The sequence below is a fragment of the Felis catus genome, chromosome A2, assembly GCF_018350175.1.
Source record: "Felis catus isolate Fca126 chromosome A2, F.catus_Fca126_mat1.0, whole genome shotgun sequence".
In the NCBI taxonomy this organism is placed as follows: domain Eukaryota; kingdom Metazoa; phylum Chordata; class Mammalia; order Carnivora; family Felidae; genus Felis; species Felis catus.
In genome coordinates, this window is record NC_058369.1 from 45026008 (window position 1) to 45040410 (window position 14403).

General features: G+C 38.6%; 2 protein-coding genes across 8 annotated transcripts in view; one reads left to right on the forward strand and one right to left on the reverse strand.

Annotated features, from left to right (window-relative positions):
* Positions 1–14403, forward strand: part of TRNT1 (tRNA nucleotidyl transferase 1) — a 35661-nt gene that overhangs the window by 14140 nt on the left and 7118 nt on the right. For 4 of the 5 annotated variants that reach the window (XM_023249981.2, XM_006928946.5, XM_045051885.1 and 1 more), the window contains 3 exons: positions 5255–5448; positions 9244–9382; positions 13475–13601. In XM_023249981.2, the coding sequence (XP_023105749.1) occupies positions 5255–5448; positions 9244–9382; positions 13475–13601 (460 nt within the window). Of the gene's footprint in view, positions 1–1017; positions 1082–5254; positions 5449–9243; positions 9383–13474; positions 13602–14403 lie in introns of all 5 variants that reach the window. The other variant, XM_006928948.5, reaches the window with a different exon arrangement.
* The window catches only part of CRBN (cereblon), a 47711-nt gene continuing 35410 nt past the window's right edge, over positions 2103–14403 (reverse strand). For all 3 annotated transcript variants that reach the window (XM_045051884.1, XM_045051881.1, XM_045051882.1), the window contains one exon: positions 2103–4937. In XM_045051884.1, the coding sequence (XP_044907819.1) occupies positions 4896–4937 (42 nt within the window). In that variant the 3' untranslated portion in view covers positions 2103–4895. The remainder of the gene's footprint in view (positions 4938–14403) is intronic.

Genomic DNA, 14403 nt, shown 5'->3' on the forward strand with positions numbered 1-14403 from the left:
CCACTCTGTTAATCTGATGCATAAAAGGTGGAGGAACCATGGCATTATATTCATTCCTTGTATCAGTTTATTCCCAAAGCTACTTTCTTATTCTTGAAATTAGATGTTTTAAAAAAAATTTTTTTTTAACGTTTATTTATTCTTGAGAGAGAGAGACAGAGTATGAATGGGGGAGAAGCAGAGAGAGAGGAAGACACAGAATCCAAAGGAGGCTCCAGGCTCTGAGCTGTCAGCAGAGAGCCCATTGTGGGGCTCGAACCCATGAACCATAAGATGATTAGAGCTGAAGTCGGATGCTTAATCAACTGAGCCACCCAGGCACCCCCCCTTTTTTCTTTTAATTTTTTTTTTTTTTAACGTTTATTTAGTTTTGAGAGACAGCGACAGACCATGAATGGGGGAGGGGCAGAGAGAGAGGGAGACACAGAATCTGAAGCAGGCTCCAGGCTCCCAGCTGTCAGCACAGAGCCTGTCACATAGATGATTTTTTAGATACATGTCAGAGGTCAGTGGTCCAGAGCTTGTTGATTCATATAGATTCTTCACGTGGTCTTGAAGTTGAGGGCCTAAAGCTGATACTTGCTTGTGAGTTTTAATTACAGTGAAAAATGCTAGAAACTCCCAGTGCAATAGAAGTATCAGTCACAACGTGTGATGTAAAGTTTTCTAGTAACCACATTAAAGGTAAAAAGAAATGGGTGAAATTAATAAATTATGTAATAAATAAATAAATTAATAAAATGAAAAGTATTTTAGTATATCATTTTATCAACTTTACTTAAGATACCATAATTTTAATATAAAATATGTGTAAAAATTATTAAGGAGACATTTCACATCCTTCTTGTAACAAGTCTTCGAAATCTGATGGTTAGCACATACTAACCATCTTAATTCACCACATTTCAAGTGCTCACTTCAGTAACCACATGTGTCTGCTATTTGAGCAACACGAGTTTAGAAGCTCCAAATCTGAGTTGAATTCAAGCTTGTTCTTTCTTTATATGCCTTTCCCAGCTCCTAATCTTCCCATCTTCAATTGCAAGAGGCCTCTTGGAAGAAAGGTGCCAAATGCTTGGATGTAGGTAATTAACTGTTGGTGGCCTGTTTCAGGTCCTTCTGCATTTTTTTTTTGGAAACAAGACTCTGGATATTGATTGCTATAAGTTCTTGAGCGTCTTTTATTTTAACAATTTCATTTGGCTTACTGTCACCTCAAGAGTTGAATTGTCTCCACTTTAAGGGGTGAAATCCTAAGGATTTAGAAACTAAATAGGGTGGAAAGATACAGGTAGTTTATCCACAGGGTCTTGTCCTTGAAAGACTGGCAAATGGGAGCATGGACATTTTCTAGACTTGACATTTTTAGGCTATAGTAGAAGTAGCAAGAGTGGAATCTTTTAGTGCAAAGCTCAGTCAGTTAGAAAATCAAATAATTGGTTTTGTTTTTTGCTACTTTCTAAAGACCTGGGTGTCCTGGTAAATAAAATAATATGTTCTCCATGAAAAAACACTCACAAACACACACACTAATGATGGCTATTGTGTGGTGATACCGTGCAGTTAAATACCATATCAGTTCTCAGATCTTAATAGCTTCTTTGCCACATGTGAAATTAGTTTCCAGTATGTAAGAATTTGGGAAACTAGGATAGTAGATTTTCTGTACCCTATATAGGATTTTATTATTTGTCAGTTTATGTCATGTAATTTGTTTTTCCTCTTGCTTGAGGACAACACTGTAGAGGTATATTAGGGGCATATAAGATTTTTTTCTTCATTCTGTACATGAGAATGAAGTTCCAAACATAGTGGTTTTTGCCTACATTACGTGGTTGGTGGACAAGCCAGAGCTTCTGTGGCCACTTGGCTATAGTCCATAAGCAATGCTGGGGATGAGTACTCAGCAGTTAGCTTTTAACTGCTTAGGTATGTGATGTCATAAAACCATCAAACTAACATTTGGGACAGTAGGAACACCCGATCACTCTTGAAGTTTGGGAGCTTCTGTATATTGGTGGTATGTGGTCATGCCATGGGATAGTCTTACACTTTGACTCACTTTCTGTACCCCCAGCCTCCAAAACTTAAAATTCAAAACATAAAGCACAGAAGTTTAATCTTTGAAAGTTAACATAAAATTAAAATACAGACACATAGAAGTTTTCTGACACATGATGTCCCATGGTCTTTTGTATTGCTAGCCATAATTAAAAATCGTTTATTATCAGATGTGGCAGTTGAAGCAAATTAATAGCTTTGGAATGATGAAATTATGCATTTCTTGAGTCTTAGGCTTAAATTTACAATTAAATTCAGTTGCATTAGGTATTTCACTGAGTATGTAGTTTATAAAATTTGTTGGAATGTGGATTTCTCTAAGATTGAATACAACAGTAATTGAGGGAAAAAGGAGTGTCTAAGCCTGATAATCCCTACTCTTAGGTCCGTATAAAATCATTGGTTTCTTACAGTTTTTATGACTGTTCCACACAAGCATATACATATGCCCTTATATGCCTTTCTCAATTGTATCATAATGTTAGAATCGTGAGTTTTTTGGAGATAGTTATCTATTTCCATACGGCTAATCAAAATGATGACTAGATTATTTTGAATTCTGGATCTCTTTCTATAATGCAGTTAATTTATTAGGTGACTTTGAACTTAAAATTTTATTTTAGTGAGCCAGCATGAAAATCTTATAACAGAGGTTATCTTGTATTCAGGCTTGACCTTCTTCATCCTGTTAAAGTAGGTTCAAATGAAAGTAAAACTTGCTCATTTTTTGGATTTCAAAATGGTTTCTTACTGTGTTCATTTGAAGGAAGAAACCTGTAAACAATACACATTTCAACGAGGCCACTCTAGTTTTTTTTTTTTTTTTTTTTTAATTTTTTTGAATCTAGGATATCACAATTAAGTTCTCTGGTGAGCCATGTTGGTGTAAAGATGAGTAGGATAGGTTTTCTACCCTGAGAATGAACAGGAAATTTTAGTATAATTAGTACACATAAAACTAGGTTACTATGATAGCTTAGAAGAAATTCAGTCAACTCTGCCATCAGGAGAGGCTTTCTAAACTGAATCAAAAAAGATGAGTAAGGATAAGGATGAGATAGATCAGTGTTTTTTCCCACTCTGGGTGGTGCCCATTAGTGAACCATAAAATCGATTTAGTGGTCATGACCAGCATTAAAACACAGGGAAAGAGGATACAGTAGATGAGATTGTGTGGTATGTATTTTGTGAAACTTCATTTTAAGTACAAGTGACTGCCATGCAAAATGCCTTTCTTGGTGTGGGTTGCGCACCAAGACATTTCATGGCCAGCTGCTCAGCTAGATCAGTAAGTGGGGAAAGTGTTTGGGTGAAGTGACCCGTACGAGCAGTTAGATGGAAACTACCAGGAGAGTTTGGTGAATGTAAAGTGTGATGCAGAGATTAGTGAGAGATGAGACCAAAATGGGTCCGGAGGCCCTTGTGTAATGTGCTGACGAAATATGGATCTTGCGCTGGGAATAGTCAGAGGAACAGTGGCATAGCTTAATCACGTTGATAACTTAGAGCCCTATGTCTGGACTGTGGAAGCTGGGTTTAAGGGGGCTGGTGTAGCCCTCTTGTTCAGGAAGGAGATAAAGAGACTGTGAACTAGGGAGAAATGAGGGTAGTGTCCAGAAATAGTCTGGCAGTCCTTCACTTTTTGGGTCCTGGACCTCTATAAATCTCATGAAAACTGGAGTAACGTAGTTAGGGGCCATGAACCCCATATCAAAGGAACCCTTAATAGCGACAGATAATGGGACTTGATAAATATGGAGTGAAAGAAGAACACATACTCCTGGGAAGGACTTAGCTCTGGGAGAGCTTTTAAGGTAAGGCCAGGAGGCAGAGGGTGGGAGCATTTGTTGCTTTGTAGCAGACTGTTTTAGATAGTCTGCAGAGAGTGGGGCTGGAAGGTTTAGGAAGAATAGGTAGAGGAAGAGGAGGAGCAAGAGCAGATGAGGGGTAGGGATGGAGGTTAACGTATCGGGTTGTGATTAGGGATGCCACAACTCTGATGGATTTCCCTCAGTGCTAAATAGGTGAGAGTGCCCACCAGCCAGAGACCACAAGGAACACACCAGGTGCGTTGTTACTGCAGTGAGGGAGAACACCAACCAAGGAGAACCTTGGAGTATCTCGCAAAAGGTTTTTAGAAAGAACTTCTTGTAGGATTTGTGCTTGTATCGTGTTTTGGGGTGGGTGTTAAGAAGTGGGGCTTTGCTGTGGGTTAGGTGGTATCAGGCAGCAAGGATAAATCTGATGCGTGTCTTAATTCTTACCTAGGAGACGAGAACCCAGCACTCTGCTCTGTTAACCGATGGGTAAATAAGGAGCAGTCCCATGTATTAATTGTCATGAGGTGGTGCCTCTGACAGTGTTTGTGTCTCTTCTGTGTTTAGACATGATTACTAGTTGTCTTGTCTTAACTGATTCATCATGGTCACCGAGTGGACTTGTCTGACGTGGATGTTCTCTGAGATGATGTTCAGCAGGAGAGCGCTGGGGCCCAGTTGTGGGTGCCAGGCCAGCTCGTGTCAAAACCAAGGCTTAGGGGGTCATATATGGCCATTTCCTGGATGTCATTCTCACTAGGTACCATATGATGTCCTTTAGTCATTATGTAATTATAGTAGACTTTGTCTTGTCCACTCTCGGTTTCCTCTACTGAGGCCCTTACAGTAGTTTCAGCGTTCATATGGCTTTTCTAGAACACAGATAGGAGCAGATATAACATCATGTGCACTTTTTTTCTTGGCGGATTCTTCGTTGTAACATTATCATACTTGGTGTGGTAGACTAATGTTGTTTGACAGTTCCATAGTTTTATGCATGAACATACAGTTTCAGCATCAGTACCCGAAGAGAAATAGGTGTAAGAACACCTCACAATTCTGAAATAGAAAAAGCAGTTATTCACTTTACTTTTTGGTTGTAATTCAAATCTGTATCGGTGACATTGGGGGTATTGTGGAATTCGGAATTATCTTCCAAATCTGCCAAGAAAATTTCTGCAAGTTCCCTGTTCTCACAGTTGTGACAGGCATTCTACTATAGGTAAGTCACTTCATTTCTGTGGGCCTTGTTCTCCTAATTTTTATCTGAAAAGGTTCAGTTAAATAATCTCTGCTGTTCCTAATAGATGCGAAAAACTTTGTACTTATGTAATTCTTAAATACATTGAAGTAAAAAATATTCTTTCTCCTCTCAGATTTATTTGTGAAAGAAAATCATGAATTAAGAATAGCAGGAGGAGCAGTGAGGGATTTATTAAGTGGAGTAAAGCCTCAAGATGTGGATTTTGCTACCACTGCTACCCCTGCTCAGATGAAGGAGATGTTTCAGTCTGCTGGTATTCGCATGATAAACAACAAAGGGGAAAAGCATGGGACAATTACTGCCAGGGTGAGTGAAAGGTTTGACAGCAATTGCATTGCCTCTTCTTTAATTTTTAGAATTTTTATGTGTTTTTTTCTAGGTTTTAAAAAAAACCAAGTAACAAAAAACTAAAAAAATATGTCAGTCTTGGGGTGCCTGGGCGGCTCAATGGGTTAAGCGTCTGGCATCCTACTCTTGGTTTCGGCTCAGGTCATGATCTCGCAATTTGTGGGTTCGAGCCCCACGTCGGGCTCTGTGTTGACGGTGCAGAGCCTGCTTGGGATTTCTCTTTACCTCTCTCTGCCTCTGCCCTGCTCTCTGTCTTTCTCTCTCTCTAGATAAATACACATTAAAAAAAAAAAAAAGTCATTTTCTATCTCCCTCTTAAACCCTGCATCCTCCTTTGCTGTAGTCTCCTCTGCTGTAGCTAGTTGTTATGGTACTTACCTATTAGCCCCACGGTTCTAAAAAAGACCTTTCTTTGCTGCAGTGTTTGTCTTTGTTTCAAATTTCCTGGGTGTAAGATGTTGTCTGCTGATGTCTGCACAGGAGAGCAGCTCAGCTTTCTTAGCAGCAGCACAGGCACTTCTCCCTTGTCTTCTCAGTGTACATGTGCCATCATTTTTGGTTGAATTCATATTCAGTGTTTACATTTAAAACTATGGTTTACTGCTGGATTGTAAAGTGTATTGTGACTACCTTTCTTGGGTGATTTTGGTTTTCCTGCAGTTAATAACATTTTTCTTTTACGTAGCTTTCTGTGTGCCACTGATTCATTCCTCTACTCTGTAAAATTCTTAGTAGAGTAAACCAGAGTAAACCCGTCAAGTTTCAGTTCCTTGTTTTGAGCCACCTCACCTGGTGCATTCTCTCCTCTCATATCTGTATGTTCTGGGCGGGCTGCTCATTCCTCATCTCGAGATTTCCCTGCACCAGATTCTGGGAATTTCCCGGCCTCTTCCTTACTACACTGCCTTGGTCCTGAGTCCTGTGTGATATTCTTTCTTGGTTTTGCTCTCATTAAAAAAAATTTTTTTTAATGTTTATTTATGAGAGAGAGAGAGAGAGAGAGAGAGAGAAAGAGAAAGCAGGGGAGGGGCAGAGAGAGAAGGAGACACGGAATCCGAAGCAGGCTCCAGGCTCTGAGCTGTCAGCACAGAGCCTGATGTGGGGCTCAGACTCACTAACCTTGAGATCATGACCTCAGCTGAAGTTGGATGCTTTCCCAACTGAACCACCCAGGTGCTCTGATTTTTTGCTCTCATTTTAATAGTTTGAAACCTGGAAAAGCGTTACATGTCTGAAAATTTTTTTATTTTACCTTCACACTGGTCTGATAGTTTTACTGGTTGTAGAATTTGAGGCTGGCAGTCATTTTCACTCAGAACTGTAAAGACTGTTTTCCCCCTGCCTGTGTTGCCACTGGGAAGTCTGAGCTCATTCACATTTCTCTTCTGTTTGAGACCAGATTTTTTGCCTGCCCTGAAGCCTTTTTGATCTTTTTATCAGGTGTTTGTAGTTCCAAGATGCCGTGCTTGGTTTGTATGTGTTTTTTCATTCATTGTGTGGGGACACTTAGTGGGCCTTCTTGTATTCCTCTCCTCATTTCATCCCTTTTGTTTGGTATCTTCAGGTTTGGAAACTCCTGTGATGTTGGATATTGGATCATGGGGTCTGAGCTTCTTTACCTTTGTCTCCTAATTTATATTCTCCTATCTTTGTCTTTCTATGAGATTGCCTTAGCTTGATCATCCAGGTTTTTTTGTTTTTTTTTACATTTATTTATTTTTGAGAGACAGAGGCAGAGTACAAGTAGGGGAGAGGCAGAGAGAGAGAAGGAGACACAGAATCTGAAGCAGGCTCCAGACTCCCAGCTGTCAGCACAGAGCCCGATGCAGGGCTTGAACTCACAAAACACGAGATCATGACCTGAGCCGAAGTCGGACGCTTAACCAACTGAGTCACCCAGGCACCCCAAGAGGTCTTTCTTCTTTTGAAAACTTCCTTTTCTTGTTTCAGATGCAGTATCTTATTTCCTTTAGGATACCAGTTAATAGTTACTTGGATAATGTCTCTCTTTCCTCTGAGCTGTTTCTGTCTTTCCTGTTGGCTTTCTTTAACTGTGGGTTTGGTTCTTTCCTTACGTTTGTGTGATCCTCTGGTGTTTGTAAAGTGACTTCAGAGATTTACTCTAGTTTTGTGTGGGAAACATCAGCCAGTTGTGGGACCATCACTGTCCATATGAGTAGGCCTATTCCTTATTCCAGAATAAATCTGGTTATTAGCATTTTGAAAAACCAAGTGGGGAAAGGGAATAAAGGTCATGTTGATTTTCTTTTTTTTTTTTTTTCCCCACTTAATCTTGTTTTCATTGGGGTGCTTCACTCCCGCTGTATCTGGTGTCCCAAGGTGTAACCATTTTTAGGTTAGCCTTTCTAATGAGGTAATCTCTGGTTCTTTGCCTGGGTAAGGTAGGCATTCCAGGGGTCTATTTCTTACAGTGATTTTCACACAGTCTTCATATTTCTTCTTAAAAAAAAAATTTTAATGTTTGTTTATTTTTGAGAGAGAGAGCACAAGTGGGGTATGTAGAGAGGTAGACAGAATCTGAAGCAGGCTTCAGACTCTGAGCTGTCAGCACACAGCCTGACGTGGGGCTCAAACCCATGAACTGCGAGATCATGACCTGAGCTGAAGTTGGACACTTAACCGGCTGAGCCACCCAGGCGCCTCAGTCTTCATATTTCAAACCTTTTACTTACCACTTGCCTTGAGAGAAAACGTGTGCCTTAAATTCTTGAGTTCTAGAGCTAACTTGTTTCTAGAAAAGAAATGAGATTGAGAGGAATTCCAGAACAGACTTCCAATGATCAGTAGTGGTTTTCAGCTCTTAATGAAGAGATTCCAAATTCCTGCATGGCATGTAAAACCCTTTGTTGCCTACCCCTCAGTGCTAACATGCTGTTTGTCAGCTATACTTTTTTGCGCAGGTAATATCCCTCTTTCTCTCCACTGTGCCTTTGGTCATCTTTTCTCTTGATTTGAAATGTTATTCTTACGTGTGCATGTGCAGATCCTACTTAGTTTTCAGGGCTCAGCTCACATGTCAGTCGTTCTTGAAGCTACTCAGCTTTTCCCAGCTGAGGTAATCTTTCTTCCCATGACATATGTAGCACTTTATTTCGACTTCATTGATTACCAGTAAGTGAGTTGCAGGATGTGTTAAGGGTTTGTGTTTTTTCCTCTTTCGATCCTTTGCTCAGTGGTATATATGTTGTAAATTGATAATCAGCTCTTTGCAAACCAGAGTTATTATAAAATATTTCAAAGTAGCCTGAATTGAAATTGGAAGAACTAGAATATACTGTTTTAAAGGCCTCCTCACTCCTCTGCCACAACATTTGTTAGAGTTGTCTTTTTTTAAACATCAGACTCCCTTTTTTTTTTTTTTTAAGTTTATTTACTTATTTTTGAGAAGGGGGAGGGCAGAGAAAGAGAATCCCAAGCGGGCTCTCTGCTGCCAGTGCAGAGCTTAAATTCGGGGCTTGATTTCACAAACCGTGAGATCATGACCTGAACTGAAATCAAGAGCTGGACGCTTATCTGACTGAGGCACCCAGGTGTCCCAAACTCATCTTTTCAAATTAAGATGCATTTATTTTTTAAAAATATTCTTTGGCTCTGTCTTTGAATATTGTGGTTGTCTTTCTATTTCAAGATACATGTGCAGTAGGTGACTTTGAAAAGAAAGATGCATGTGTCAGAACTCATTTTTTTCAGTTCATCCAGTGTTCTAAAAACTAAAAAAAATTTTCGTTACAGCTTCATGAAGAAAATTTTGAAATTACTACACTGCGGATTGATGTTGTCACTGATGGAAGACACGCTGAGGTAGAATTCACAACTGATTGGCAGAAAGATGCTGAACGCAGAGATCTCACTATAAATTCTATGTTTTTAGGTAATATCTGGAGATCATGTTTTAATCCATTCTGTCTGAAAGCTGCCTTTTAAAGTGAATCTGCATTCTGGAAATGTCCTCCAACCTGGGAAGTTGCATTAGTTTCATCTAAGAAACAGTGTAGCATATGGGTTAAAAGATGATTCTGGAGCCAGAAGTCCCAGGTTCAAATTCTGACTCTGTGACTCACTAGCTATAAAAGGAGGATGTTAATATTAGCTTCCTTTGTAAAGCTGTTGTGAGGATTAAAGAAGTTAACAGTTTTAAGTCCTTAGAACAGTGACTGGCACATGTACACATTCAGTGTTAACTTACTAATTGCATCTAAAAATGGTTAACATTTCAGGTAAGAAAAATGCATGTCCCCCATGTCACTCTCCACTGCACATCTTTTGTGGGTTCCCACTCTAGCTCTTCTTCTTCTGGTGCCTGGGTGCAGACTGATAAATGACTTCAGCAGCCTCTCTGTTGCTGTGCCTCAGCACAACATCAGATTCTTTCATGGCATTGCATTTTAGGAGTCATCTTGAATCAGAGTTTCACGCAAGAGAAAATCTGTTTATCATCTCAGCTTGATTTTTGTGTGAATGAAACCAGTGAGACTCATAGTAGGTGAATTAAGTTAGTGCTTAATTGAAGCATTATTTTTTGTACTTTAAGTTTTAGGCAAGCCCTTTATGTTTAACACTTTGGATTAGAAAAGAGAGATGAAGCATCCACTTTTCATAACCTGGTTGTGGCAGCAGTAATAGTGAAAGGATGAAGTATAGGTTTCCTCGCTATCCAAAAGTATTCTGTGTTACCTTTCTTAAGTTGAAATGGTGTAAGGTGAGGAAGCAATTACTATTTCATCAAAATGAAAATCCTTTTCCAGATTTCTTTCAGGTAGTGAAAACAGCTTTTAGAGTAGGTCTTTTGTAAAGGCAGCGTGGCCTAAAGTGAACTTTCAGATAGTGGAGAAAACCTGTAATAGTATTTGCTTCATGGGATGGAGAAGGGGGTTGTAGGTGGGATCTCCTGCTAATTACATTAAAGATGATGTCTTTAGAGCACCTGCTAGATTCTGAGTCACTTGATACACTTTATCTCATTTAACTGTCAGGAAAACTTCACTGAGGATAAAATCCATTTTATGAGGAAACAGACTGAGATGTTAAGTAACTTAGCTCAGGTCACAGACTACCATGATTGGACCTTGGGTTTCCACAGCCTACATGATTTATCAGCCCAGTTGGTGGCATGTTGTCCCTCCATTATGTGATCACACTCCTGGTGTTCATTTCTTCTTCTTTCTTAAGATTTTTTAACATTTATTTATTTTTGAGAGACAGAGTATGAGTGGGGGAGGGGCAGAGAGAGATGGAGACAGAATCTGAAGCAGGCTCCAGGCTCTGAGCTGTCAGCACAGGGCCCGACTAGGGGCTCGAACCCATGGACTCCCAAGATCATGACCTGGGCTGAGGTCGGACACTTAACCAACTGAGCCACCCAGGCCCCCCTCCCCCCCCCTTTCTTTTTACCTCATTCTGACTTAGGGTAAACTGCTGCAACTAGTGCAATGTATAAAATCTGTAACTAGCTTCTCCTAAGCATACCTGACTAAAAGAGGTTAATAATTCTTTTTCAGTATACTGTTTTATAAAAGTAAAAGCTGTTCTTACTGGTACTACTGTTTCCTTTCTTTTTTTTTTTTTTTTAAATTTGTTTTGAGAGACAGTGAGGAGAATCCCAGGCAGGCTCCATCCACATAGCGCAGAGCCTGACACGGGGCTTGAACTCATAAGCTGTGAGAGCATAACTTGAGCCGACACCAAGAGTCAGACACCTAAGCAACGGAGCTACCCAGGTGCCCTGTACTACTGTTTTCTACCATTTGCTGAGCCCTTGTAATGTGCCGGGCGTGGTTCTGAGCACATCACAGCAATTGAATCTTCCCAGCATCCCTATGGAGCAGATACTGCTATTTAACCTATAGTAATTTTCTTAAAGTCATGCAGCTGGTAAACTGTAGAATTAGGATTCCAACCTAAGTGTCCTGGCTCTGGAGGTCACGTTCTTGACCACTACATTATTCTTAGCAACTCTGCTTTATTTCTTACTTTTATGCATTATATTTTGAAAGTGATATTCAGAGCAAAAAACAAAGTGCACACCTATCAGTGTGTATTGTCACTAATTTTTACTTTTTCTGTTCAGGTTTTTTTCAAGGCTTACTGGGTGAAGCATTCCTAGTTTTGCCATTTCTGGTTACTTTGTGTCTCACACTTTGCTCGTTTTATCCTGTGTTTTGTTTTGTTTTTTTTGTTTTTGCCTCCAACCTTGATTTTTCCTTTAGTGAAAAGGACTTGAGTATTTCCATGCTCACCAGGGAGAGCCGTCTCTTCATTAAGAGAAATTACATTAAGAGACTGATAGACCTCATGTATTTCCTACTTTGTAAAGATATTTTTTCCCATTTTCTGTTATTTCTTTGAATTTTGAGCCTTTCAAATTTCTATATATATCAAAATGCTATATAAATCAAAAGTTTGGGAAGTGTTATGCTTCAGCTTACCAGTATTGCATTTGGGATAATCAAAGAGCATTAAAGTTCAAACAGAAATAAATTGACAAGTAGTTGTTCTTCAGAGGTAGAGGCAGTGCCTTTATAAGGTAAAGCATCTCTCAGGATCACTGACAACCCCCCCACCACCATTTGGATGATTGAATGGTACCTATCTTTGCTCTGTTTTTTTCAGTCTCTAGAGTGACCAGCTGTCTGTTTGCCCAGGACAGGAGATTTTTAATTTTTAAAACTAGCAAAAGTTCAAGGATAACTGAAATGAACTGGGCACTCTACTACTAGAGGTTTTATATGCCTTATGTTAATTTTTTCTTTTTGTTTACATATGAAAGGACATGTTATAGTGGGATTTTTTTTGGTTACATTTCTTTGAATGGGTATTAGGTTCACATGGTTCAGAGTTCATAAAGCTTAAAAGGCTGCAGAGTTGTCTCCTGATCTGATTCACCATACCCTTGCTCACAGTGCAGTCAGACTTGGGTTTTTGCCACGTGATAGAAATGTGAAAAAATGTTGCCTCAAAGATTTATAATTTTTTATGACTTAAGGTTGCAAAATCTTCATTTTTTAAGGTTTTTAAAAATATTTCCTTAGCTTATTTCTACCGATTTCTTCTTTTTATATGTGGTATTTTTATTTATTTACAAAAGCTTTTTGTATATTATGGAAACTTGGTATTTGACTATTAACTTAGGATTTTTCTCAGTATGCTTTTCATTATGGTGGTTTTTGCCATGAAGGCACCTTTGATTTTTGTGTGGTTGAATTATTTCCTTAAGGCTCTGGTGTTGTGGGTGTGTGTATCTAATTTTAGTTTCTTGGTAAATCCCCATGCAGTGTAAAATCTGCATATTAACTTTGACTCCCCCGTCCCCATACTTAATTATTAATAGCCTATTGATAGGAAGCTTTACTGATAACAGAAACAATCAAGTAAAACAAATTTTGTATGGTCTATGTATCATACACTGCGTTCTTACAGTAAAGCAAGGTAGAGAAAAGTGTTAAGAAAATAAGAGAGAAATCATTTACAATACTGTAAAAATCCTCTACATGGACCCATGTAGTTCAAACCTGTGTCAAGGGTTAACTGTATATTTTTAAAGGTTTTCCCCATTCCAGGATCATAAATGTTTTTTCCTATGGTTTATGATTTTAGTTTTTCCTTTTTTTTTTTTTTTTGCTTTTTATTTTTTCCCGCAGATTATTTTGGCTATTCTTGTTTATTCTCTCATATTTACTTGAAAATCAGCTTGTTTCGTGTCTCTACCCCAATTCATACTAGCGTATTTCTTATTTAGTTCATTCTTGGATATTATCTTTTTAGTTGGTGTTATAAATACAGCCTTTTATTCCATTATGTCTTCTATTTGATAGTGGATATGGATGAATGCTATTCATGTCTATTTTAACTTTGTAACTCTTCACTTTATTTTTACTGTTTATAATAGTTTTTAGCTGACTTTCTTGTTTTCTAGGTCTTACTTGTTAACAGTGATGATATCTCTCCCCTCTTCTTTAATGAATAGGTTTTGATGGTACCTTATTTGACTACTTCAGTGGTTTTGAAGATTTAAAAAATAAGAAAGTTAGATTTGTTGGACATGCTAAACAGAGGATACAAGAAGATTATCTTCGAATTTTAAGATATTTCCGGTAAGAATTTTTTTAAAATAATGCTAACAGTTTTTAATACCCTGGAGCACAATTCTGATCATGTGAAACGCACAGGTGAGTGTACAAAATGGTGACATCCCAAATGTCTGTCCCTGATAGATTTAGTAAAATGTGACTTACTGTGAGAGATTACTTAGATGCTTCATATTTTCTTTCCCAAAGATATTTACTGCATTCTTTGATGGTTTTATATAATTCAGCTTTAAATCATTTTTCTTGTGTCCAGTGTTCTTTTTATTTCCTGCACTCATCATTCATTTCACAGATAATTGAATGCTCACCACAGGCCAACCACTGTGGTGGGTGCTTTGAACACGGAGTAACCGGTCAAAGTCTTTGCCTTCACATGGGTTACAGTTTGAGGTGGTCATGGGAAATCCCTCAGATGAACTTAGTAAACATGAAATGCATTTGCGTGGTTTTGTGGATAGAAATGATTTTTAAAGTCTGGGTTCTAACCTTTTTCACATTTTTTTTAATGTTTATTTTACTTTTTATATATTTAAATCTGGGTTAGTTAACATATAGTGTAATAAGGATTTCAGAAATAGAATTCAGTGATTCATCACTTACATATAACACCCACTCCTCATCCCAACAAGTGTCCTCCTTAATGCAACCTTGCCAATTTAGCCCACCCCCCCCATCCCTCCAGCAATCCTGTTTGTTCTGCATTTAAGTCTCTTATGGTTTGTCCCCCTCTCTGTTTTTGTATTATTTTTGCTTCCCTTCCCTTATGTTCATCTGTTTTGTGTCTTAAATTCCACATATGAGTGAAGTC